The following is a 24327-nucleotide window of genomic DNA, read 5'->3' on the forward strand; positions in this document are numbered from 1 at the left end:
CATAGGTCCATTGGTTCTGGCCACGCCATGCTTGTGCTTAACATAACCTTTATCAAATTTGAACCAACTGCCCTCATCTGTCTTTAGTTTAAACCTGATCTGTTTTTTTTATCCTTGTGTCAATATAGAAGTTTTTCAGCTCAATAGGTGTGACAAATGTTAGATGTAATTTCAGTGTTCAGTTGCCAGAGGAGCTGACTAAAGAAATGCAAACCACAGTGCAGGCCCTGTGCTTGATCAGGAAAAAGAAAAACTGGATTTCAATCCAGCGTTCATGGCCTTAATCTGCAGGATTAGGCCATTGGAACGTTCACTCCGGTGTGTTTTGCGTCTGTGTGCGTGTGAGTTGGTAAAGCTTTCTTTGTAGGTAACTGGCTTGTGTGTTGCATTTGCTTGCATACTTTTGAATACCAATACAGGTGTGAATGAGTGTGTGCACAGTAGTATCCAGGGCCACATGTGCAGCAGCAGCAGCAGCAGGCAGGCAGACAGGCAGGGAGGGAGGGAGGTGCCCATGGGTTAAGAGCTAAAGCCGCTTGGCCCAGATGAAGATGGCTCTCAGGCTCTCTGCCAATCAAAGCTCAGCCAACAGCCCACTCTCACTGACAGGGCAGGGAAACGATGAGCTAGGCCACATGCGAACTTGATGTATTTGAAGCCTACAGACATAGTGTGGTGCGTGAGATAACAGGGCATTACAGAAATAGAGACAAAGAGTGAGGGCTGTACTTAAAGTTGCATTTACTTGTTCACAAGCATACGTATGTGAAAGGCATCTCTCATAGTGACCAACCGTCGCTTTACCTTCACCACTCTCATAGTGGGGTTTTTTTGGGTGTGGTAGGCAGCAGAGAAAAAAAATAAAAAACAAATTTATACTACCTGCTCTGCATCAAACAGCAGACAAAGTTAGCTGGTGGAGCACAGTGGAGCGTTTAGCCACTGAAGAACCAGATATTTGTGGAGTTGTGAATACCAAAACAGAGTTGAATAGGGAGTGAGCATTGCACTTAAGAATGAAAATGCTGCCCCGTATCTGCTGCATAAACCACTGTTTGCTGACATCGAACGGAGGACTACAGGGTGGATGGATGGGCTAAACACAAGACTTTCACCCACTAGACTGAGACAGTAACACCAAAAGTCAATGCTGACTTTCCTGACTTACGGTCAGTTAATTTATGTAAAGTACTTAACTTACGAAACTAACGTACTTATTTTAAGCCAAAGTATGATCTTTAATAGTTTCGGTGCCTAAACCTAACTGCAACCATTACCTGAAATGTTTCTCAGCAAACAGGAAGTTACATTTTTATGGTTGCCAACATGCAACTGCTATGGAAGCAGACTTAATAAATACATCATGAAGGGCATGAAGAACGCTAGTTAAACAATGTGTAAATAATGGAATAATAATCACTGTTGGTTTTGTTAGCAGCTTATTGTTTGGTTCATCTTGTTAAAGGCTGAGTAAATGTCTGGAAATGCAGGACACAGATGGACAGAAAGGCAAGGCAAAAACTTGAGCACTTGGAGAGCTACTTGACCAAGATGTGTTACAAAGCTAGAGAGTACAACAGGCGAGAAAAGGCGAGAACGTGAAGAAATAGGAAATGGAGCCGGAGCTGTGCCATCATATCCATGCTACCTGCACTCAAAAGACCAAGATTCCTTGCAAATAGAACATGTGCAGAACACAAATTAATGTTCCGTTCGATGGGAATATTCCGATAGGCGTATACATGACCAAATATTAGAAAAGGTTAGAAAAGGAGTAACCCAGGGGTCATATTCCGGTTTTTAAAAAGGGTTATTGGTGTTTAGGTGGCCGTGCGCAACTGGGTTATTGCTAATATTCCGGTTATGAAAGGGTTATTGACTGCATGTAAACATAGTCAATCTGTTGAAGACTGGTGAGGAGAACCGTTTACACGTAGCAGGGTATTTTGGAAAACGGATATTTTGGCCCCTCCGTTTTCAAAAATGACATCGTGCACACAACATCGTTTTCAAAAATGTTGTCGTTTACATGGACCCAGATAAATACGCCGTTGAGCGCATCATGACTATGCCAAGCCTATGGGCGCGAGTGTAAACATAGGTCGCTCACATGACGTTAAGTATTCAGTCTCATGTTGTGACCTTTTCGGAACCTAAAACTCAGTTTACGTGTAAATGAGAGGCCAAACAGCATGAAAACATCTGCGTTTTCCCTAAGTGTAAATGGGGTCTTATTCTGTTGCTGGTGAATCATGGATTGGCTGCAGCTGTGCTGGCTGATTGGCACGGCGATCAGGTGTAGGTGAGCCATGATTGAGTTGGAACCGCCCAATCCATACAGACACAAAGGGACAAGGAAAAGCACAAGGAAGGGGAGGGGGAGGCAGAGGCATCTGAACAAGACTGGGATTTATATAGACACATTGACATATTTACCCTAATCTTGTCCATCATGTGTAGTAGTGACATTTATTTATTTATTTAGCCTTTATTTTTACAGAGCAGGCATGCTCTTCTCCAGCAAAACCCTGTAAACAGGTACACTGAGAAATTAAATGACAGGAACATAAAAACAGATAATAAATGAGTTCCAGGCCCAATTAATGCAGGTGCAGGCAAGCAGAGGATAATTAGTGACATCATTCTTGAACTTGCAGGGAGTGTTTTGATTTTCAATCAGTGCTGATTTCATAAGGAGACCAGAGAGCAGAACCAGAGCAGAGCAGAAAACATGAAATGTAAAAGAGGTATTTTCTAACAAGGGCTTTGTAACTAAATAAGTAAGAGTGAAATGTCCAAATCCTTAAACTTATGTCTGTCAAGCTCTTTGTGTTTCCTTTGTCAAATGTACTTCACTCAGGACTAACATGCTTGATTACAGTCTGAAACACAGGTCTCAAACTCATTCCACAAAGGGCCGAGTGGCTGAAGGTTTTCTTTCCAACCAAGCAGCAGCCGACCAGACTTGACTCATTTCATGAGCTGATCTCAGTCTTCAGACAGCTGATTGGTCAGACTGCATGCTCTTGATTGGTTGGAGAAAAAACCTGCAGCCACACGGCCCTTTGTGGAATGAGTTTCAGACGCCTGGTCTAAAATGTCCTTTTATCCCTGTAACTTGCCTCTTCCCCTCTTGTGACCCGCTCTGTAACCCTCCTCCTGTTTCTTCTACTGACCAATTTCAGCAGAGTTCCCCTTCCATGCATTAGTATTCCTTTCTCCTCCATCTTCCTGTCACTCAAACATCATGATGGCTTTCTCATGTGTCCTGTAGTATTTACAGTGGTGCTATGAGAATGCATGATGTTTCAAGTATCAGCACCACAGCATGACACGAGTAAACAAGATGCAGTCTGTAGCTGGTGCCAGTCGGTGAGGATAAAGTCTCTGAACATCTGCCAAAACTCAGAGATCATCTAACCAGAGATGGACACACAGTTCACTGTGACATAATATCAAACATACAAATACTAATGGTTTAAAAAAGCTTTTTTTCCCCCCTCCCATCATCCATTAATTTCCAGTTGTGTTTTTGGCCATGCTATCTTTATCACTTGGCAGGTGGCGTGGATTAGTGATGCTCTCCAAACTTCAGTATGGGGTGATACACGCACTGTACAAGAATGTATAATCCACAAGCCTGCAGCTTTTTAGTCCAACCACCTGTATGTGTGTGTGCATGTCTCTTTCTTGTTCCTCTTTTGCTTAATTACCTCATCTTCTAGCCCCCCCTAACTTTACTCCTCTATTCTTCTTCCTATTTTGTCCCTTTTCACCCCATCAACTAGCTGAGACAAATCCTTTGTTTCCTCTCACTCATCATTCATCACAATCTGTTATTTCTATTCATTTAGCCACCTCTCCACGGCTGCATGAGGCTACCATCCTTACAAATTTGACTGGAGCTCATGGTCCTTTAGGTGAACATGCAATAATCGCAGTTTGTTGATAGAAATCTTATAGACTGTCTTGGTAAAATGCTGCAGTCTGAGAGGAGGTGTGTGAAATTGGCATGTGTTCAAGTCAAAGCTAAAATGTTGGTAATTTGACACCACATCTCAATGTTAACTTAATTTTCCATTGCTTTTGGAAACCACAAATTATGCAATTTATAAATCATTATTAATAAATTTTATTTGTGTACCTTTCACACATGTAACTTAAAGTGCTGTACAAATTGTCAAATTGTATAAATAAAAACATTCAAAACAAAAACTTTTAAAGTAAAAGGTGGCAAACAAAGCATTGAAATATAAAAGAACAGTGTAGAATAATACGAACAACATGACTAAATAGAACTGTGCTTTTGGTAAGATTCAACAAAAGCGATTAAAAAGGGACGTCTGGAGATGTTTCTTAAGGAACTCACAGAGGTTGCATTGTTGATATTTATGGGCAGGTTGTTTCACAGTTTTGGTCGATTCGTACTTCTTTTAACTTCTGGTACATTCAATGCTATATAGTGTTGGATGACCTAAGAAAGCAGCTAGCAGTATAAAGACTATCTATCTATCTATCTATCTATCTATCTATCTATCTATCTATCTATCTATCTATCTATCTATCTATCTATCTATCTATCTATCTATCTATCTATCTATCTATCTATCTTTTTTTGTAATCAAGTCAAAACAGCATGGCAATAGTCTACAAGGGTGAGAAAACTCAAGCATGAATCAGTTTCTGCTTTGCCAGAGTTTTAAGTCCATGCAGAGTTTTGTCTCTTTTAGGATCTGCATTATGCAACTTAATTTCAAAAAGTTCTTATAAATTCAATCTAAACAACAATTTGGGATTGGGATTGGGATTGGGATCATCAGGCGTTAACATGTGTCGTCCTTATATCTATGAAGGAGTGGAAATGATGAAGAGTTGAAGAGTATTGAACCCTGTGGAACACCATATGGAATCTAATGGGATTTGAAACGTGCTCATGAATACTCCGAAAAAAAACAGTCTTCTTGTTAGATGAGTAGGGAAAGAGAGCCTTCCCTGAGATACCAACTACATGTTTCAACCTATCATAACAGGAGGATCTAATGTATCAAATCCAACACTTGAATTAAGGAGGACCAGGATGATTAAATAGTGCTTGTCTTTCCCTTTCAGTTTTGTAATTTTAATAAAGTTTTCAAATAAAAGCAAGCTAAAATTCAGAGAGCAGTTTCTCCCATGCTCATATCCAGGAGACCAAAATAATGCAAACAGAGGGTAGCTCAACCAGTGCGTGTGGGAACGGTGAGCAGCTTGCATTTTAAGTTCAGAGTTATACAAGTGCAGCCTGCAGCCCTTCCACAGATAATGGGCCATGACCAACCAGGAAAATATAAAAGAGAGACGCAGCGTGAGGGAAAAATAACAAAAGAGGGATGAATACACAGTAATGAAATGGAATCTCATCTTCCATCTGAAAAGAACATCAAAGGAGATGCTTAATCTCAGGAGGCAGTGATTTGTCATTTAACTTGCCTCCCCTCTGTCTCTCAATCCCTCCATCCATCCCTCTCTCATGATGAGATGGATGATGATGAACATGCGTGAGGGACAGAAAGAGGGAGGGAGGGAGGGAGGGAGGGAGGGAGGGAGGAAGGGATAATACCTTCTGAATACATGATGAATGTAGTCATCGAGCTTAAACTGACTGGAGGGCGAGTGGCGCACAGAGACCGAGAGCGTGCATGTGGGTGACACCAAGCACCATCATCATCTCTCCCCTGCAGCCTCTCTCAGTCTCTCCATCCTCCTCCTGGAGAGAGACACAGAGAAGCAGGCAAACAGACAAGTAAAAGGGAGGATAACTATCGCTTTTTTTGTAACTGAGCTATCAGTGGCAAGAGGAAAGAGACAGTGAGAAGAGGTGATCTTGTCATAGACTCCAACCCATCAAAGCTTTTTTCGAAGCAAAGGGATCAAGAGTCGTGCTCAGTGCACACAGCCTGAGGAGGAGAGAGGATGCTGAACAACATGACGGACTGCGAGGAGGGAGAGGGGGGACCCAACAGCCAGGGTGAGTGACGAAACCTGCCACAGACTGGTGAGGCAGGAGTGTGTGTGCACATTGGTGCGTCAATTTGTGTACGTGTGTGAGTGTTAATGAGAGTGTGTGAGCGCAGTCGTGTGACTTACGGAAAGTTTGGAGGACCAGATTATGTCACTTCAGGGCTATGGAGGTTCGTTAGTCCTTGCACCTGCCTTTTTTGCATGTGAAGAACAGAAAGACAGAAATGAGAGGAAACTTCCAAAACTCTTTCAGCTCTGGTTTTTATGTCTGGGTGGCACTTAAAGGTTTATTGGACACAAATATTAAAGCACTATTATGAAAGAAATGGTGTCTTTTCATACTTGGCTCTCCTACAGTTTCGGAGTACAATTCACTTTTACACCGCTGTCCTGGTAAAGACAATGCCATAACCAGAGAGAATCAGAGAACCTGAACCAGACATAATATGCAGCTAACACCTGGCTATTACATGCTAGCAGCTACACCTCTATCAAAATTGACTTACTTGGCTTATGATCAAAAACTAGCAAGTCAATAACTTAGTTAACACACTCAAATATCAATGAATTGCAACAACACAAGATGAAGCAAACCAGCCGATGTTACCACGAGTCCAACAGCAGGAAAGCCAGCTCGGTGTCTGTCTTACAGCTCGGTCACTCTCTCTTTGTCTCTTAGCGAGCTGAAGACCCAGAGTTGGTGGTGTGTGACGTAGCGCCATAAAGCGTTACCTACTTCGCAGCAGATCGTACCCACTCAATCCAAGTTGTGTAGTGCAAGAACAGGCGTACGGGGCGCAGAGTGGGAATGAACGAGGTGGATTGTCCCTATTGCAAGTCAGTGTATCACCAAATGATGTTATTTTAAGGTAAAATAGATGCATAATGTTGGTTTAATGGTCAGCATGTTTACAGAATGGAAACAACAGGTGGATGTGCTTCAGTCAAGGATCTAGCTGCTCTATAGCACCTTCGCTTGCCTCTCATGCACTGCACCTCCCAGGTTGCATGTCAACCTTCAACCAGTTTAGACTTCCTCTTGTCTGCTTCGTTTTTTTATTTTTTTTTCAGACTGAGCTGTTTTGGTCAGTGGATGGATGAATCTGACATCAGTACGTGTGGTGCTGTAGATTCATACGTCCATGTCAACCACTTTTAGCACAGCCCCTGCAGAGCATCTGGACAAACCAGCTTTTCACTCTCAAACTCATTCACGTCTCTTTCCATCAAGAACATCTTGCCAGGGGCGATATCTGCCTTTCATAATGGTGCGTGTGTGTGTTTGTGTGTGTGTGTGTATGTGTGTGTATATGCAGTCTGAGTCAACCTTTTTTCTTGTTTGCTTTCATTAGTTATTACTAGAGCTGCAACAATTAATTGATTAGTCAATTCACAGAAAATTAAGTGGCGACTATTTTGACAATTGACTCATCGTTTTAGTAATTTTTCAAATCAGCAAAAAAGGCAAAAACTGTTTTCTTCTTTTCAACTTCTTAAATGTGGGGATTTGCTGTTTTTCTTCAGAGTATCTCTAGTTTTTTTTTTTTTTATCATGTCGGTTGTACAAAACAACATTATCTTGCACAGTCTTCCATTTACCAAATGTAGCTAGTGTACCAACAGCACAGGTAGAGAAGAGTCAGAGTCAGTCATTAGCTCATGTTTCCCAACATCCTCAGGCAGGTCACTCTAAAGTCTATGAGCCCTAACGGCAACGACTCTGTCACCTTTATATACCAATCTGTACCTTGGTACAACAAGGAATGATGCATCTCAGGGAGCACAAAGCTATAAAGCATAAACAGATCTCATAAATAACTTGGGGCGAGGCCTCCCAGGGATTTGTAAGGGAAGAATGGTGTCTTAAAAGCAGCAGGTAGGTAAGGTTGTTATTTAGCGTGACTGAAGCGGTTGCACTGCTAAATCAATCAGTGCTAGAGCACAAATCAGAAGTTCACTAGAGTCAGTAGACTCATCCTCTGGAGGCCATAAATGTCTGTGCAAAATTTCATGGCAATCCATGCAATATTTCTTGAGACCTTTTAGACTGGCCCAAAGTGGTGGATTGACCACAGGACACTGCTGTCCATAAGGCCATGCTGCAAGAATGGAACGGTGGCGCAGCAAGAAGGTCGCTGGTTCGATCTCCGGGTCGGACGGGGCCTTTCTGTGTGAAGTTTGCATGTTCTTCCCGTGCATGCGTGGGTTCTCTCCGGGCACTCCGGCTTCCTCCCACAGACCAAAAACATGCTCATTAGGTTAATTGGTGACTTGAAATTGTCCTTAGGTGTGAGTGTGAGCGTGAATGGTTGTTTGTCGATATGTGTTGCCCTGCAGTCGGCTGGCGACCAGCTCAGGGTGTACCACGCCTCTCGCCCGTTGACAGCTGGGATAGGCTCCAGGCTCCAGCCCCCCCCCCCCCCGGATGGATGGATGGATGGATGTTTTAACAGAGCGGGCGAGATGAAGGATTTATGAGATCCCTGGCGGCCGCTGGCCACTGGCAGTTAAAATGGTTGAACTCTGATCAATAAGGTCAACAGGAGTAATTATGCGGTGAACTGAGGAATTTGTCAAAGATGGTTCAATCCTGGTGCAGGTTTCCTCCTCAAAACATCAAGTAAATTTTGTTTTCAGTGAAAAACTATTGACTTTTCCTCTAAATGACTTTCTTACTCAGTTCCATATTGATGTGCCTGCATCCCTTTTAGCTCTGTCTTGTGATTCGTAAATTACTCAAAATTAGTTGTCAAAGTGTCCTTGAGCAAAGCACCTAATCTTCAAACATCCTAATAAGGTTTGAGTGATACGTCACATCGTCGGGCTGTCAAACCCATTGTGCATACAATGTACATTGTCTTGGAAATGGGTGAAGCAGTCGCCATTGGCTCCGTGTTGACAGCACTGTAGAGTCACAGTCTACAGCTGGTTTTATCTGGAGCAGCTGGTGCAGGAGATAAACAAAGGTCACGTCAATGTCAAATTTTTGGCAGCAGTTACATAAAAGCATGAAATGACACCATGTGTCAGTGATGCAGGGTCAGAGGTGAGGGTTTTATTATAATACTGGGAATGATAGATGAAAACAAATATACATGCGCAAAATAAATGCAAACACATACTATTAAAAGCAGAAAATATATGTTAAAGCAACAAAATATATCTCACTTTTTGTGGCTTTGGACAACAGTCTAATGTATCAGCTGTCTGAAAGCATCAGGACAAACAGCCCCAGTGCAAAGTTTTACACATCTATTTATAAATGACAAGTCCAGCAGCATTTCAAAACATTGCCTGTTCAGAAAGGGCCGGTTGCTTGGCCTCAGGTTGCTGCTTGCAGCTTTCTCAATGTCATCGACCTGCAGAGCCAGAGAGCCCCCGCAGTTCTTCATGCAGCAGCTCAAGGCCCACTGTTTTAGACGTACACATGCACCCTTCCCTCCTCTCTTATCATCATACGACTGCCGTTCAACCTCGCACATGCTGAACGATGTTTCTCTTTTTATGTTTCTCGCTTGTCCAAACTACTTCACACTCGACATTGTACTTCCTTGTCAAGGAGTTTAGGTGTGTTTTTTATATCAAATGTGTGTTTCAGATGTTTGGATGGTTTGTTCGCTGCTGCCTGTCTCAGTGACCTTGTCATGCTGGTCGGTCAATATGAGCTCTGGGGGCAGATGGTCTGGAATTGCCCTCTTAGGGCTGTTTAGACAGAGATTAAACCCTAGTTGGAGGTGTGTGTTTGCACACACACGTAGTACATAGCATAACCATGCTCACACACTCTACATGGTTTTGGCTGTGCTTTTTGTAAACAGCTTCAAACATTCAGGAGCTAGAGGAATGGGCCATCAGCACAGCAACTCAACAACAGGACTTCAAAAACCAAGACTACGGCACAAACGTGGTCCATGCAAGTACGTGATCGCAGACACTTAAAGCCATGCAAGATCAGTTTCTTGCATTGTTGTGTTCAGAGTTGTGTTCAGAAGGTAGACACAAGCTGAAGTCTGAGCATCGCAGCTCCGGGCACTAGAGCATGAGACAATAAGAAAAAGTTGCCCCTTTCTCACTGGGTTCACCTCTGCTCAAAACAACCGTGACGGACCAGTTCTAAGATACTTTATGACCTTTTCATTCAGACTGGAATTGAAAACACAGAGGCGCCATATTTGGTTACTACTGTGCATGTGGGTACAGATGATATGGATGGATCGTCTGGTTAGCTGGAGGGCAGACCATAGAAGAACATCTGTTCTCACTTTTCACTCTGGACTAGAAATGTAGTGGCCCGTTATGACTCCATGATATACAATCAGGGTTTAACTGAAGAGAATGTCTTTGTCATATTTCATATTTCATGTACACAGGCAGTCGTCTGTGACTGTTTGTACAAAATGTCATGGCAATGCATCTAATCCTTGAGATTTTTCAGTCTGGAGCAAAGCGGTGGACTGACTGACCATGCTGTGTTTGAATAGGCCTGAGGGAGTAAAATAGTTATGTAATTCGAAATAATAACTTATTCATCATTTTGTGTATCCCGTTACTTATCTCAAAATCTCTCAGATTTATCTTGTAACTCTCAGTGGGGTTCCTGACCCCCAGGATGGGAACGGCTGCACAACAGGATGCTGGTCGCTTTTATCAGTCATGTTTTTGGAATTAATCAGTTCCAACAGGATTTTTTTAAATAAACTCTTTCTCAATCAGCAGAGTCACTTCTGCTCTCCCTCTCTCAGGGTCACGATTGATGGCTGACAGAACAAATCAATTGACTGAACATTTTGGGGGATTATGCTGATTTGCTGTCTGACAAAAAGCAAGATGAGCAGGGTGAAAATATTTTTCCAGATTTTTTTTTACATTTTTGATAATTGCTTACAGTATCTGTGCTGAGTAAGAATGAGCTCAACATACGCAAACTTGTGGGTAAGAAGGTAAACAACCATATCTCCAAATTAGCAGTGTTCCTTTAGGAATAGTTGAGAAATGTGCTCATTCATCACCATCCCCCTCCTCTGTCTGTACGGTAAATATGAGGCTAGAGCCTGCAGCTGGTTAGCTTAGCTTAGCACAAAGACGGGAAATGTGGAAGCAGTTATCCTGCTCTCTCCAGAGGCAGAAAATATGCCTACAAGCACCTCTAAAGCTCTCGAATGATCACATATCTTGTTTCTTTAATGCATACAAAAACTGCAGTGTAAAATCATCACATTGGGCTTTTCATCTGAGGTTATGTGCAGGATGTGTCTTGGCAGTCAGGCTAACTGTGCCCCCCTGTAGTTAACCTCCAGTTGTAGAGTCATATTGAGAATGAGAGCAGTATCGATTTGCTCATCTAAGACATTTCCCAAAATGTGGAGCTGTTCCTTTGTGCCATAACACAACCACAGCCTGCTGAAATGGACTTAATCTGCTTGCCAGATGTTGTTAGCTCATCCACTGGTGTTTGAATCTGAATCAATTTGTCTGATTGCCCATACATTAATGCAGCGTCCACCATTGTAATTTCACTGAGAGAGAGAGAGAGAGAGAGAGAGAGAGAGAGAGAGAGAGAGAGAGAGAGAGAGAGAGAGAGGTCACCTGGCACATTAGCATAGGTGGAGGAATGATGCACCAACAAAACCTCCTTCTCCTCCTCATGCAGATAATGACTTGCTGTCTTTGCCAGGGTCATAGCTGTAGGCTTAATTAGGACAATGAAGTCATGGGTTACTGTCTTATCACATTATTAGTGTTAACCTCAATAACAGAAGCAGCACATCAATGTTATGACTGTACAACAATAAACAGGAAATTAAATGGAGAAACAACAGCAGTTATTAAAGGCTTAAACATGTTTGTGTTTCACTGAGCTTTCCGTTTTCTGTGGCTGAGTTGTGGTGGACAGTAGTTGTCATGTAATTGTGCATCAGGTATTATCTCATAGTAGAGGAGTGCTGCATTATGTAAAGCTGCTCTCTTAATGCCACATATAGGATTTGAATGTTGTTGCTTCCTTGTAATTTCACTGATGTATCCTCGGCTTTAATAAACTGGCTCAGAACAGAAAATGCACTGGACATTTGCCTGCAGCATCAAACAGTACTGACATAGGTTTGGCATATCAGACTTTCCTTTTACTTCCTGTTCTGTCTGACGTGTATTACCAACTTTTCCAACAGAGAACAACAGGAACTTAAGTCGCGTCAGTGGCTGTCAGTAATCCTCTGACTTGTTCTTTGTTCTTGCTCTTCCATTAGTCGGACAACGACTTTAATCGATAGGCAGTCGGACGGTCTGAATGTCAAAGTTGGATTAAGAAGGTCTTGACATTTTGTGTGCGTATATGTGGATTGACTCTTGTCAATGTGCTTCATGTATGGATGCAGTCCATTTTATTTCAAAATAAATCCCCCACATCACATTTACTGTCATGTCTTCTTACTGGACGAGCTTCAGTACGTTAGATAAGCACTTCAAATAACCACGTTACAACATTAATATGTGTCATCTTTACCCTTATTTTGCCACTTTTGATAATGTTGGTTGAAAGAAATTAAACATGTCATCCACATCCTTTCAGGAAAAATATGAGAGAGACAAAATAACTTGTCGTCTTTGAAAATGAGTGTGTTGTGCGTAGAGTGTTTTCTCATGTGATGTAATAACACAGTAATACCAGACATAAAACAGAGGGGGATCAAGTCAAGTCAATGTAGTGTCATTTATGCACATAAAAGACCCCTGACAAGGTGAGATTGTTCCAAACTTACATCCACGTGTGCAGCATTAAGGTCACCACTAAAATGTTTGTTTTCCAGGAAGATGTGTTTTTCTGGAGTCCGCCATGTTGATGCTTCTTAACGGCCTCCTGCAGAGGATGAAAACGATGCTATGGGAAAGATGAGAGTGAACCAGATCAGTAAAATTTTGGCCTTAAAAGAATCTATAGAGCTCCATAGAGCTGACGAGGTTTGCGGAGTCGGCAGATAATTGTTTGTGGGTTTGACACCTGTCACAGTACACATAGTCATTTGATCCATTGATAACAGAAAAATACTGATGATAGCAACTTTAACTTTTACTTTTATCAGAGAAAGATCACCTATGGCTAATAGAAGGCAGTATCTCCAGTGTCGAAGTCGCAAAAACGTTTTGCAGCACTGTAAGACTGTCAGTGGTGGAAGGAGGACTCAGATCTTTTACTTAAGTTAAAGTAGTAGTGCAAAATTTGTCTTCAGTAAAAGTGCATACATATTAGCATCAAAATAAACTTAAAGTATCAAATATAAAAGCTTTTGTTATGCCCAATGGTCCATTTCAGATTAATACACATTATATTATCTGGTATAGGTCTCACATACGGACTTCTCATGTCTCTCTTGTGCTCCCCTGTGACACTTGGCAGTGATCTGACTCACTGAAGCTTCGATGGCCTCACTAAGACCATGATCTCACGACAGACGCCGACACTTGGAGATCTGGAGAAAGAGAAGTGGGAATAGCGATAGTGCTTTCCTCTAATCCTCCCACTGAGCGACAACATCTCTCCCACCCAGTCGTCTTAGATTAGAGATTATTAAATACAGTGTGGTCTAATCCTTTCTCCCTCATCACTCTCCCTCCCACAGCTCGCTCTCAGCGGTCCAGTCACATCACCCGGTCTGTGGAGGGAACCTCGCCTGTCTGTTGTTAGTAGTTGGTGTCAGGTGAGGTTTATTTGAGTCAGATCTTAAAGGTGAAGGTGTTCAAAAACAATCAGTGAGCAGCGCTGTGGGACTGGCTGACATGTTCCTGTGTGTCAGTAAACATACAGATGGTACAGTACTTTCAACAATCCCACACACACTGACCAGCTTCTGGAAATACTCTGGAATACTAGTACGAGAGCACCAATCTGCAGATGGAAATAGTGTGTTTGATCTAACGTAAAGATTTATCACTGTAGGAACTGGTGGACTTGAGCTTGCAATGCTAAAACACAGCATCACTTCAGGGTTGAGTCAGCGTTAACTGACTGATGGCTGACGATCCGAGAAATTTGTAGAAGTAAATTGGAAAATTTATTCAACGTACAACCAACAGTACAGCACTTTGTAAAATAACAGGAACACGTGAGGTGAATGAATGATGCGAACTGCACACCACAAAGTGAGAAAGACGCAGAGACAGCAAGCTAAGATACAGTTTACCAGTAAATGGTGAGGATCCCTTTCCTCTCTGTCATATGCTAAAATCACCCGTACTGACCTTCTGCTGGCTGTCGATGAATCATTTCATCTTCCATTGTTGGGGAAAACATAGTGAATAAGTTGTGGCTCTGTGTACAGATGAGTCATTTCAAAGACTTTTCTGATTAAAACTTTCTCTTTTTTTCTGCAGCACATGTGATAATGAGACATTTAGTATGGAAAAATTGGTTTTATCATTAATCAATATTTTTATTAGATCAGTGGAGTGATATCCATCAAATAAAGCACCCAATTTTTACCCAATTTCCTGGTTGCACAATGACAGGATGTTAATAATTGCTGTGGTCTGAAAAGCATTTGGACCGGTGCTTTTTCCAGCAACAAAGACTCCAGTCTGGCACTGTAATTGAAACCAAAAAACACTTTGTCACTGGTGTGCTCTTTTTAAAAGACTGCCCTTGCCAAAAATCAGCTTTGGTTTTTAGTTGAAATGGCTGAAAACCCAACTATTTTATTCAGCAGCCATTGGCATGACAATCTGATAGCACCATGGAGAGTGGTTGCTATTAAACTAGTCAGTGTGGTGGATGGGTGTACAAACATGTTGATTTGAATACCAAAGTCACATATTGTTCCTTTTAACCGTGAATACAATTACACAAACATAACCAATAATTTTAGTTTACAACTACAATACAACAACTACTGCATTTTCATTTAGGTATGAGAACCCTGTCAGGAACTAAGGAATATAGTTTTGTTTTCAGTTTGATCAAACTGATGTTTCTTCCAGTCGAGCAGCTTTTGGTTTGGCATGTTGGGAAAGAAATGTTTTCGTCTTATTGCTGAGAGTTAGATGAGAAGATCGATATCACATAACATAACATTTTAAATATGTTATGTTATGTGACATCGATCTTCTATCTATCTAATCTGTTAGCTGTTACAAAACTATTTCTTGCTCTGGACCCATTACCTGGAAACCAGCTGTGACTCTGGTACATAACCTCACATAAGGCAGTAATTTATCTCTTTTACACTTCAGTTTCTTTCACACAGAGCCAAAAGACGTTAGCCAACAGCTCACAGCACACAAGAATGAGAGACGTATCGATCATCTCCAATTCTCTGCAACAAAGTGAATAAGCATATTTCCATAAATGTCAAACTTTTCCTTTAAGATTCATGACAAAGATCAGCTGAAGGCAGAAAGTGTTGAACTTCAGTGGGTGTCACTCTCCTGCAGCTCCAGCTCATTACTGCTCGACTGTGCAGCTCTTTGTATCATCACGACTTATTTCTTCACTATGTGGGTGAGGCCGCAGTGTATTGAGCAGGTGGAGTAATCAGATTACAGAAGTGTTAAAAACTTGTGATATTTAGTTAGAAATGTAATGTTTCTTCTGTTTAGTTGAGCCAAATGCAAATCCCTGTATATACAGTCTATACCGTATGTATTTATACACTGTGAGTATGCAATGTATGTAGATGTGTGTTGTGTTGGCTGCTGATCATATTACATCTCACCGCATCCACATTTCCTGTGGTTTCCAAGCATGTGAACAAACACAGGAACTGGGTGGTCTCATTAGTCATACAAGGAATGCCAATTTTCACCAGTCACTGAGTGTGCAATTCCCATTGGTGATCATGCTCATGATGGAGAGGCAGAAGTGTTAATTGATTTCAGAGGCAGTAACATTGTTTTCTTTGACAGGAAAAAGCTTCACATGTTGAAATGCTGGGTCTGGTTCTAATTTTCAGCAGTTTTTAACTTAATTTCCCCCCCGTTTTTCCTCCCTTTCTGATACACCATTTCAAGAGGTGCTGACAGGCTGGTGGAGACAGTTAAATTTATGTGCATATTCGATCTTGGCATTGGTGAAGCATTGCTTGTGATTGAGTCATGTAAAGCCACCATGCAAACATGAGGACTTACAATTGTAACATATGACGCAGCTGAGAGTTTACAATAAGTCTTTACTATGTGTAGCCAATTTCTGTCTTAAGTTCTGTGCGTTTTTACTGACAAAATAAGACCCTTCGCAAATTACTGTGCGACAAGCAAAGACTTGTGACATTTTAGTTCTGGAAAATGTCACTGAGACTTCAAATACATGATCTGCAAGTGACCTGCTTTGAAAAAAGTTCAGCTAAAAATGTGATTGTGACATGTGTTAGCATGTCTGGAAATCAATGGAGCACAAAAGACAAATGTCATCCCTCAACAAGAAGGCTGTGTGCGACGATATATCAGTTAAGTAGCCTGATCAGTGATTGAATGAGTCGTAAAAAACTACCACATTCACATCACACTTGAGATATATCAGTTTGGACAAAAGTTTTGGAACAGCTATCCAACTGACAGGTTGACATTATCATTGCTTGAGTCACACAGCTTGTATGGCTAAAGGCACATTTGAGAGGAAATCCAGCAGATGCAGCTGTTCTGCTTTTAATTAATTACCACTCGTATGTACAGTGCAGACAGTGGATATACACAAATCAAAGTGACAGCATAATTCAACATATGATATTGCTCCTGCTGCAGAAAATGCAGCGTCATTGTTCAACTCAATAGTCTGTCCTCATCTCTGTTTAAATGGCAAGTTTTACATTCAAAATCGGTCCATTTTGGGCAGAAAGCATCACACCCCTACTGACTAGGATGTGCCCCAGAGACAGAAACAGAGGCGGGCAACACACAGTGAAAGGGCCTGAGTGTGGAGATGGATTTAAATTAAACAAATGACTTCATGGAATTAGCTTTAATTCCTCAGTTACAGCAGGCGAGGTGAAAATGACTGAGGTGTATGTGTGCAGTTGACTGTGCGGTTGCTGTGCAGCCGATTGGTGCAGTTCTCTCACATGCAGAAGTTAATTTCTGCCTTCCTCTGTGGCCTCCAGCAGCTGCTAGATAATCCCCTTGAGCCTGCGTCCTATTAAGCTTTTAAAAGCCGGTATAAACTGTCCATTTTGTAATAGCCATGTCACATCAAGGGTACAAATCTACACCGCCCACTGCCTTTCATCTGCGCGCTGTCAAGTCAGTCACAGCTCTGCCTACTGCTGCAGCATCATTATTTTCAGACCTTGTAATTCTGCAGTGATGTCATCTTTCTGAGCCGATCACTTTATATCAATAAGTCATGGTTGTCTGTGCTGAGGCTAAAACCAGGATGTAGACATGATAATCCATTAGTGGCAAACAAATCATTTAAAGTCCCTGAACACTTGAGTATGTCAAACACACTGCAAATGTTTGGCTTTCAGAGTGCGTTCAGGACAAATTATTTTGTCATTTAGCTGTTTTTTTGTTTGTTTGTTTGTTTGTTTGGGGGGGGTTTTGTGCATGTGTATGTGTAACCACTTGGACTAAATTCCTCACCAAAATCTAAAATCATCTGCAGAGATGTCGTAGTTTAATATAGACACAGAGCTGAGCTCCAGTTAATGAATTCTGTGAACCTTATTCACACAGTCCGAGGGTTAACAGTTTGTCATGACAGCTCATTTTTTCTATGAAATCTGTAGTTTAATAACTTTTGCACCCTTTCCCCTCAATTACTGGATATGTACAGTATATATAATATATGATAAATCATACAGCTTAGAGCACTCAGCTAATTAACCTTTGCATCAGAAAGGCTTTAACTGCACTAGGACTGTGAAAATGCACGCAATGCGATGAAATTGCCCTATAAAATATAGATATTTAGTGGAAGGCGTATAGCACCACCTGTTGGTTGGCTGAATTAATACCCCTGGCAGGCACCAGAGAAAACAGATGCTCAGCAGTTGTCGTGTGGCTACAGAGCAAACATGTGTGATGGTGTGAATTCCTGACCCACTGGCAGTAGTTCTTGTTTGTTCCTTGTTGCCTTGCCTGTAAAAAACATGCCTTTCTTTCATCAACCACACTCCTAACGTACCATGCTGAGTTTATAAGCTAATTATCGTGCCACTGACTGATGTTGCTTTCACCCCTGTCTTTGTTCATGAACAGTGATCCTCTACTTAATATAGTACTTTTGAATTTTATGTTGCTGTCCACCATTTAGAGCAGTAAAATGTGTCAAATAATTGTATTGAGCTCATGTTCAGTTGATTAGTGTCACTAATCAAGGCTGATTGGCCATCCGCTGCCAAGCCTAGTTAAAGCCACCAGGCGTCACTGCTTACACCAAAGGTTAATTCACCCTACAGTGTCGTGGTAATCAGATTGTATTATTTATTTATTTATTTGTGTATAGATAGATAGATAGATAGATAGATAGATAGATAGATAGATAGATAGATAGATAGATAGATAGATAGATAGATAGATAGATAGATAGATAGATAGATAGATAGATCATCATCACAAGTTCCCCTGCTGAGGTACAACTCAAACCAATAGCACAGAAGACAGACCAGATACCAGAGGGTTCAGTGTTGTGACCGACACTCAGTGGTGAGCGTCATACACCCTCCAGCCCAAGACAGAGATTTGACCTCTCAGTTACATTTAGATTCTCCCTCCCTGCCTCACTCTCCACAGCTGAGGTCTGCCATCTCCATCTTTTTCTTAGCTTGACATCTTAGAGTGAACATCTGAGACATCAGGGTGCATGAACCTTGATGATTGTATTAACATCATGGGAACAGTCCTCAAACTCCTCTGAAGACTTTCTGTGACCAACAGGTTCAACCAACCAAGCTCAACGGAATGAGCTTGGAGGGGGAGGGTCAGGGGAGGGGTATTCAGTTGAGCTAGATGCCACTATTTGAGGCTTTCACTCTCAAATTTAAAACATAATAAAATACTTGTTACCATCGGTAATCTGGTGTAATGCTGGTGTAACACAGGTTTAACGCAACATGCTTATTTCTAGCTGTAAACCAAATTCATAATTCATAGTAAATCATGACTGAGCCATTAAAGGCTGAACATATCTGTTTACAATCTAAACTGTGTCATTTCATTAAGACTTAATTTCATATAGTCCAATAAATCCCTGCATACATTACATACAGGCCGAAAGTTAATGCAATTTTATGTTTCTGAGGTGCTTTGGAAATTGTGTGTGCGTGCATGCTTTTTAGCTCATGTACACAAAGGAATACAAAGAGCTTGTCCTGGGGCAGTAATTTGCTGTGGACCTGATGAATATGGGTCAGATCAGGCAGCTCGTCCTGATCTGACCCACGCACGAAACACAGTCCACACAGCGCTGTATGTTTTTGCTTCACATGTTCACATGACCCCCACAACAACCCGTCACCTCAAATACACCCACTGTGTGTTCCCTGGTGCTTTAATGAGCTTCATTAGTGCCATGCTTTATTTTTTCTTCTAGATTATATGTTATTATATTTGTATTATTCATTTTACTTATAATTCATTGCTGTTTGGCAGTTGTAGCTCCGCATGGCAACTTAATATGTCAGTTTTTTAGATATTCTCAGGTATCGGAAGCTTTTACAGCTGAATACAGATAAGTCTTAAGTGCTGTTAACACCCATATAAACCTCTTAGTTCTCTTCAGTTGCAGGAATTTATCTATGTAGGTCACTTTTGAGACTCTAATCTCTCAGCCAGTGAGTCTTCTGTGTTGTGTAATCAAAGGGAGACTGCTGTCAGTGCTTTGAAACCATCAGATGAGCATTACATTTCATAAGGCTCACCTATTGTACAGGTACTTCAAAGTGGTACAGACAGACAGAGATCTCTCTTTTTCAGGTTACTTCATCGATCAAGACAGTTGGATTAGTGCCAAGCAACATCTTTTAACCGCTTGTGAACTCAAACAGAGGGTAAAATCATCTGCAATCCCCAGGACTTTGCCTGCTACCAGTCCACATACCATACCTGCAATCCTGTGATTCCCAATTAACCATTTTTGGTACCGCAGTGCCATTAAGAGCTTTGTAAACCAAGAATTACAATCCTAAATTTGATGCTGAAATTAATGGGATATTTGAGGGATGGAGCTCTGTGCTCACTTTTTTAGCCCTGATTAAAACTCAAGAGTATAAATCTTCTTTCAGATGCCTGAAAAATGTCAAAGACAGTCAAATAATTCGGAATCATATTTTGGAAAAGAGGTGTTTGTAATGAGGCTGTAAAACTTCAGGGCAGCATTAATGATAAGTCCAGTTGTGCTGAAACAATCAACTGCTCGATTGACTGAAAATTAATCAATGACAATTCCGCTAATTAATCTGTTATTTCTGTCTTTTTGGGGGGTGAAATACTGAATATTTTCATGTTAAAGCTCCACAAAAGTGTGGATTTTCTGTGTTTCTACAGAACTCTCAGCTACCAGGGGGAAATGAATAGCTGTGTGTCATCAGCATAGTTGTGTTCCTGGCAGCTGTTTTAAAACTTGTGATATTAAGAGCAACAGTTTCATGCCTCTGGGAAGAAATACAATTTCTCTGAGTGGAACATTCAAGTCTACTGCAGAAATTTGGGGATCTTCACACTGAATGTCAGTGGGCCAGTTAATGCTAAATCCAGGCCTTTGTGCTCTGACGCATAAGAAGAAGACTTGCAGGAGAAAAGGACTCTGAGTTATACGGAGGAGTAAAGTCAGTCGGCTTGTCTCATCGTATGTGAGGTTTCACACAGCTGAGCCCTCGCAGGAAGAGCAGATCTTTCCCCTCTGAGCTGGAGGATTTGTGAAGGGAGGGGTAACGAGCAGGTTTAATTGGATGACTCCAGACAGTATCTTACCTGTGCAGGATTGCCACTGTGCAGACAGACAACAAAAACAATCATCTCTTTCACTTGTTGTCTTTGCATCTGCTATAAATGTGGATCCCTGTGGATGAACACAACATCCTCAGGCATAAGAGGCATTGCATCTTGAAGTATTAAACAGCTTTTTGTTGCTCATTTCTACAGATAAACTAAGTGTCTCTGTGAGGCAGTGAGCACAGTGGTGCTTTGAGATAAGTGATAATATCAGCATGCTAACTTTTTTTTATTATTATTACATTATCATAACTAAAACAAAATTATGGAGGTGTTTTGTTGTATTGGTGTCACAGAAAAACAGAACTCCACTAGACAGACTACACTAAGCGGGACTGAAGCAGTTCAATGAATTCATTTAGAGAAAGGAAAATCAAACAATGACTTACAGGAGGGTGAGGGTCAATACAAAAACAAGGAATCCAAAAGGCAAACAGAGTCCAGAGAAAAGTGGAGCAGAGTCCAAATCAACAACAACAACAAAAGCAAGGTCCAACAAACAGGTAATCCAGGACAACTGGCAGGAAACTTGAAACACCGTGTACAATGGACAAACTGACAAAGACAAAGAGGAACACATGGACTCAAACGGCCTGGAGAGGGAGAACTAATCAGACACAGGTGAAAACAACCAGTCACACAGGCGGGAAAATGCAGGAAAGACAGCAAACTCTGAAACAAAAGGAAAACCTTCAAAATAAAACAGGAAATGATGACACTACATACCCAGAAAATACAGAGCCACTATCATGGCTAAAAATAACAGCAAATTACACTAATGTTTGTTTGTTTTGTTTTTTTTGTAACCTCGTCTGTCACACTAATGAATCAGCCGATCAATTTGAGCGAGGCCTCTGGTTAGTTGGTTACACTCCAAGGTCACTGACTGCAGTGAAGGATGTGGAGGGGGATGTGGTTCCTGATCTGAGGGCACAAACACAAGTGAGGTGCGTTTTGGTACAGCTTGTAAATGGATGACTGTTGGTAAAACACACAGATTTAGTATCTCTGGAAATACAGAGCAGCTTTTATTATTGTTTTAATGTCCTGCAGTGCAGTGAAGGATGTTTATTACACAACACAGTCATTCCACGGGTAAAACAGCAGGGCCGCCAGCAAGAATTCATCGCTGCTTATTCGCTGACTTTGACACGCAGCTTCATCGCGTGATAAACATGACAATGTTTTAGCAGGTCTTTGAGCGTCAGAAGGCAGCACACAGAGGTCAGGTCCTGTTTGTTTTGATGGTTCAGCTGATCTGCCTCCTCTGCTATGTAACACCAATATTTATTCAGTAAAAAAGACAAATAATTATGATAATAAACTGTCAAATATATGAATTAAACAATGATGGAATCCTTTAAGAAATCAGTAAAGCTCAGCCTCATTATTTTAAATCAAGACAGCAGGAATATGAGCAACTTATACTCAACAAAATATGTCACAAACACGCTCAATATTACACATACAGAGAGAAGTCACAAACAAACACACACACATACACACACACAAAGGCATTTAGTAAAACATCAAATTGCAATTTTTTAAAAGCTGATTCCTCTCTAAGCCAAGGGCTGAAATGAGCTTTTAATGCAGATTTAAAAATCATGGTGGATTACAGAATATTCAGGTGGTTGGCTTCAATATAATCTAAACTACAGCTAAGAGTAGAAATACAAGACCTGCTGTGAGCCTTGAAGTCAAAAAATGTAGCTCACCTGGCCTCATCACGGCAGGTAACAAACAGGTCTCCACTGCTGTCTTCTGAGATCATTTCAGCTTCACATTTGATCTCATTTATAGCAGCTGGGAAAATGTTTCTCAGCCTACATTTGAAGCAAAAACAGACAGACAAAAGTGCTGTCCAAGGTCTTTCACCGCCCAGAGGACAGCAGCGTATCCTGGTGTTTTGACGGTGTTGTGTTCAGGTATTGAGAGAAATCTGATTTAAAAGCTGTGATCTTTCATGCAGACTTTAAAAAAACAACATAAAATCGAAATGCTTTCTGATCCAATTTGACAGGCAGCGCGTCTTTAGGCGAGCAGTCCGTCATTCAAAGGATTATGTGCTGCGTGAGAGCAGTTTGGCTGGCATTTGACTGTCCTCTTTGCTTTAAAGATTAGTGTATAATGCTGCTGCAGCTTGGGGAATCGAAAGAGAAGACTTGATTGTGTTGCTTTCACTTTCAACGAGAAGCTGCAGGACGTCCCCTCGTGTGGCTCTTTTCAGAACTTGCACAGGCTTTTGAATGTCTTTGTACTGTGAGGTGTAAGCATACCTGAGCTGAGGTGAACCTTTCATTGGTTCGTTGCTGTGCAGGAGGTACGCGACTCTTGTGCTCTTCAGTTTTTGCACTCAGTCCTTTAGGGGTGTGTAAAGAGGCAGAGAGATGTCACATAAAGAGAAGGGGTGAGGAGACGACTGGGGATTAAAGAGGACGTGCTCATAGTGTAGACTTAATCCTATAAAAGGAGGGTTACATTAAACTGATATGGCTGCCTGTGGCTTTACTGGCTCACAATCAGAAACTGTGATGAAACTCTTGTGCTCTGGTTCAACTCAACATGGCTTCTAAAAGACATTAGATGCAATTTTTACTTACTAACCCAACCAAAGAGTGAAAGCTGCTCGAATCAACATTCTTTATTTTTTGCTATCAAATGATGTTTATTGTCAAAGGTGTTGATTTTAGTGATGAACCCACAGAGAATTATCCTCCAATTCTGCAGTTCACCTCAGCTCAACAAAGTGTTTTTTTGCATCTTTCAGCTCCAGCTCCTCTCACTGCTCTGATCGAATTCACTTTCACGCCCAGGCAGCTGTTTTCAGTGTAGAAGCTGTGATAAAGCCCCTGCACACTACCTGCCAAGTACACCAAACAGCTAACAGTTAGCAATTATCTGATGAACACAGGGCGCATTTAGCAGCTACAGGGCAAAAATTTAAATCTAGTTATGACAAAATACCTTAAATCAACACCATGAGGATCAATTGTCCTTAACTATCTTTTCCAGAGTTCTAGAGCATTTCCAGTATAAAGCTGTTTGGCGAACGCCAACAAATACAAAACTGTTTTGTCAAAGTCAGAATTTCTTTGGATCCAGATGTTCTTGTTTTCAGTTGGGCTGCATCACTCTTAAGATGACTGGATTCTTTGGGACAAGATATTTCTGCTTGTTTTGGAAAAAGTTCTTAGTGCCAATAAGAGAAACTTTAACAAGAGAAATATCAGGAAGTACAACCTGATGCTGAGCTCCATACATGCAGCAGATCTAATTTCAGTAAAACTGTTGAATTATGTAATGTGGCTCAACACTGACTTCAAACGGTGTTGGAGGAATGTTAGCCTCGTCCATCTGTGGAGAGGTTTCCCAGTGGGATTAACGAAGTGTAGCCTGGTTGATGTGATC

At 41.3% G+C, this 24327-nt stretch overlaps 1 protein-coding gene across 2 annotated transcripts in view; it reads left to right on the plus strand.

Annotated features, from left to right (window-relative positions):
- Window positions 1–5670: 5670 nt before the first annotated feature.
- The window catches only part of slc12a5b (solute carrier family 12 member 5b), a 35334-nt gene continuing 16677 nt past the window's right edge, over window positions 5671–24327 (plus strand). For both annotated transcript variants that reach the window (XM_070968722.1, XM_070968723.1), the window contains exon 1: window positions 5671–6007. In XM_070968722.1, the coding sequence (XP_070824823.1) occupies window positions 5953–6007 (55 nt within the window). In that variant the 5' untranslated portion in view covers window positions 5671–5952. The remainder of the gene's footprint in view (window positions 6008–24327) is intronic.

Source organism: Chaetodon trifascialis, chromosome 8 (genome assembly GCF_039877785.1).
Source record: "Chaetodon trifascialis isolate fChaTrf1 chromosome 8, fChaTrf1.hap1, whole genome shotgun sequence".
NCBI classification, from domain to species: domain Eukaryota; kingdom Metazoa; phylum Chordata; class Actinopteri; order Chaetodontiformes; family Chaetodontidae; genus Chaetodon; species Chaetodon trifascialis.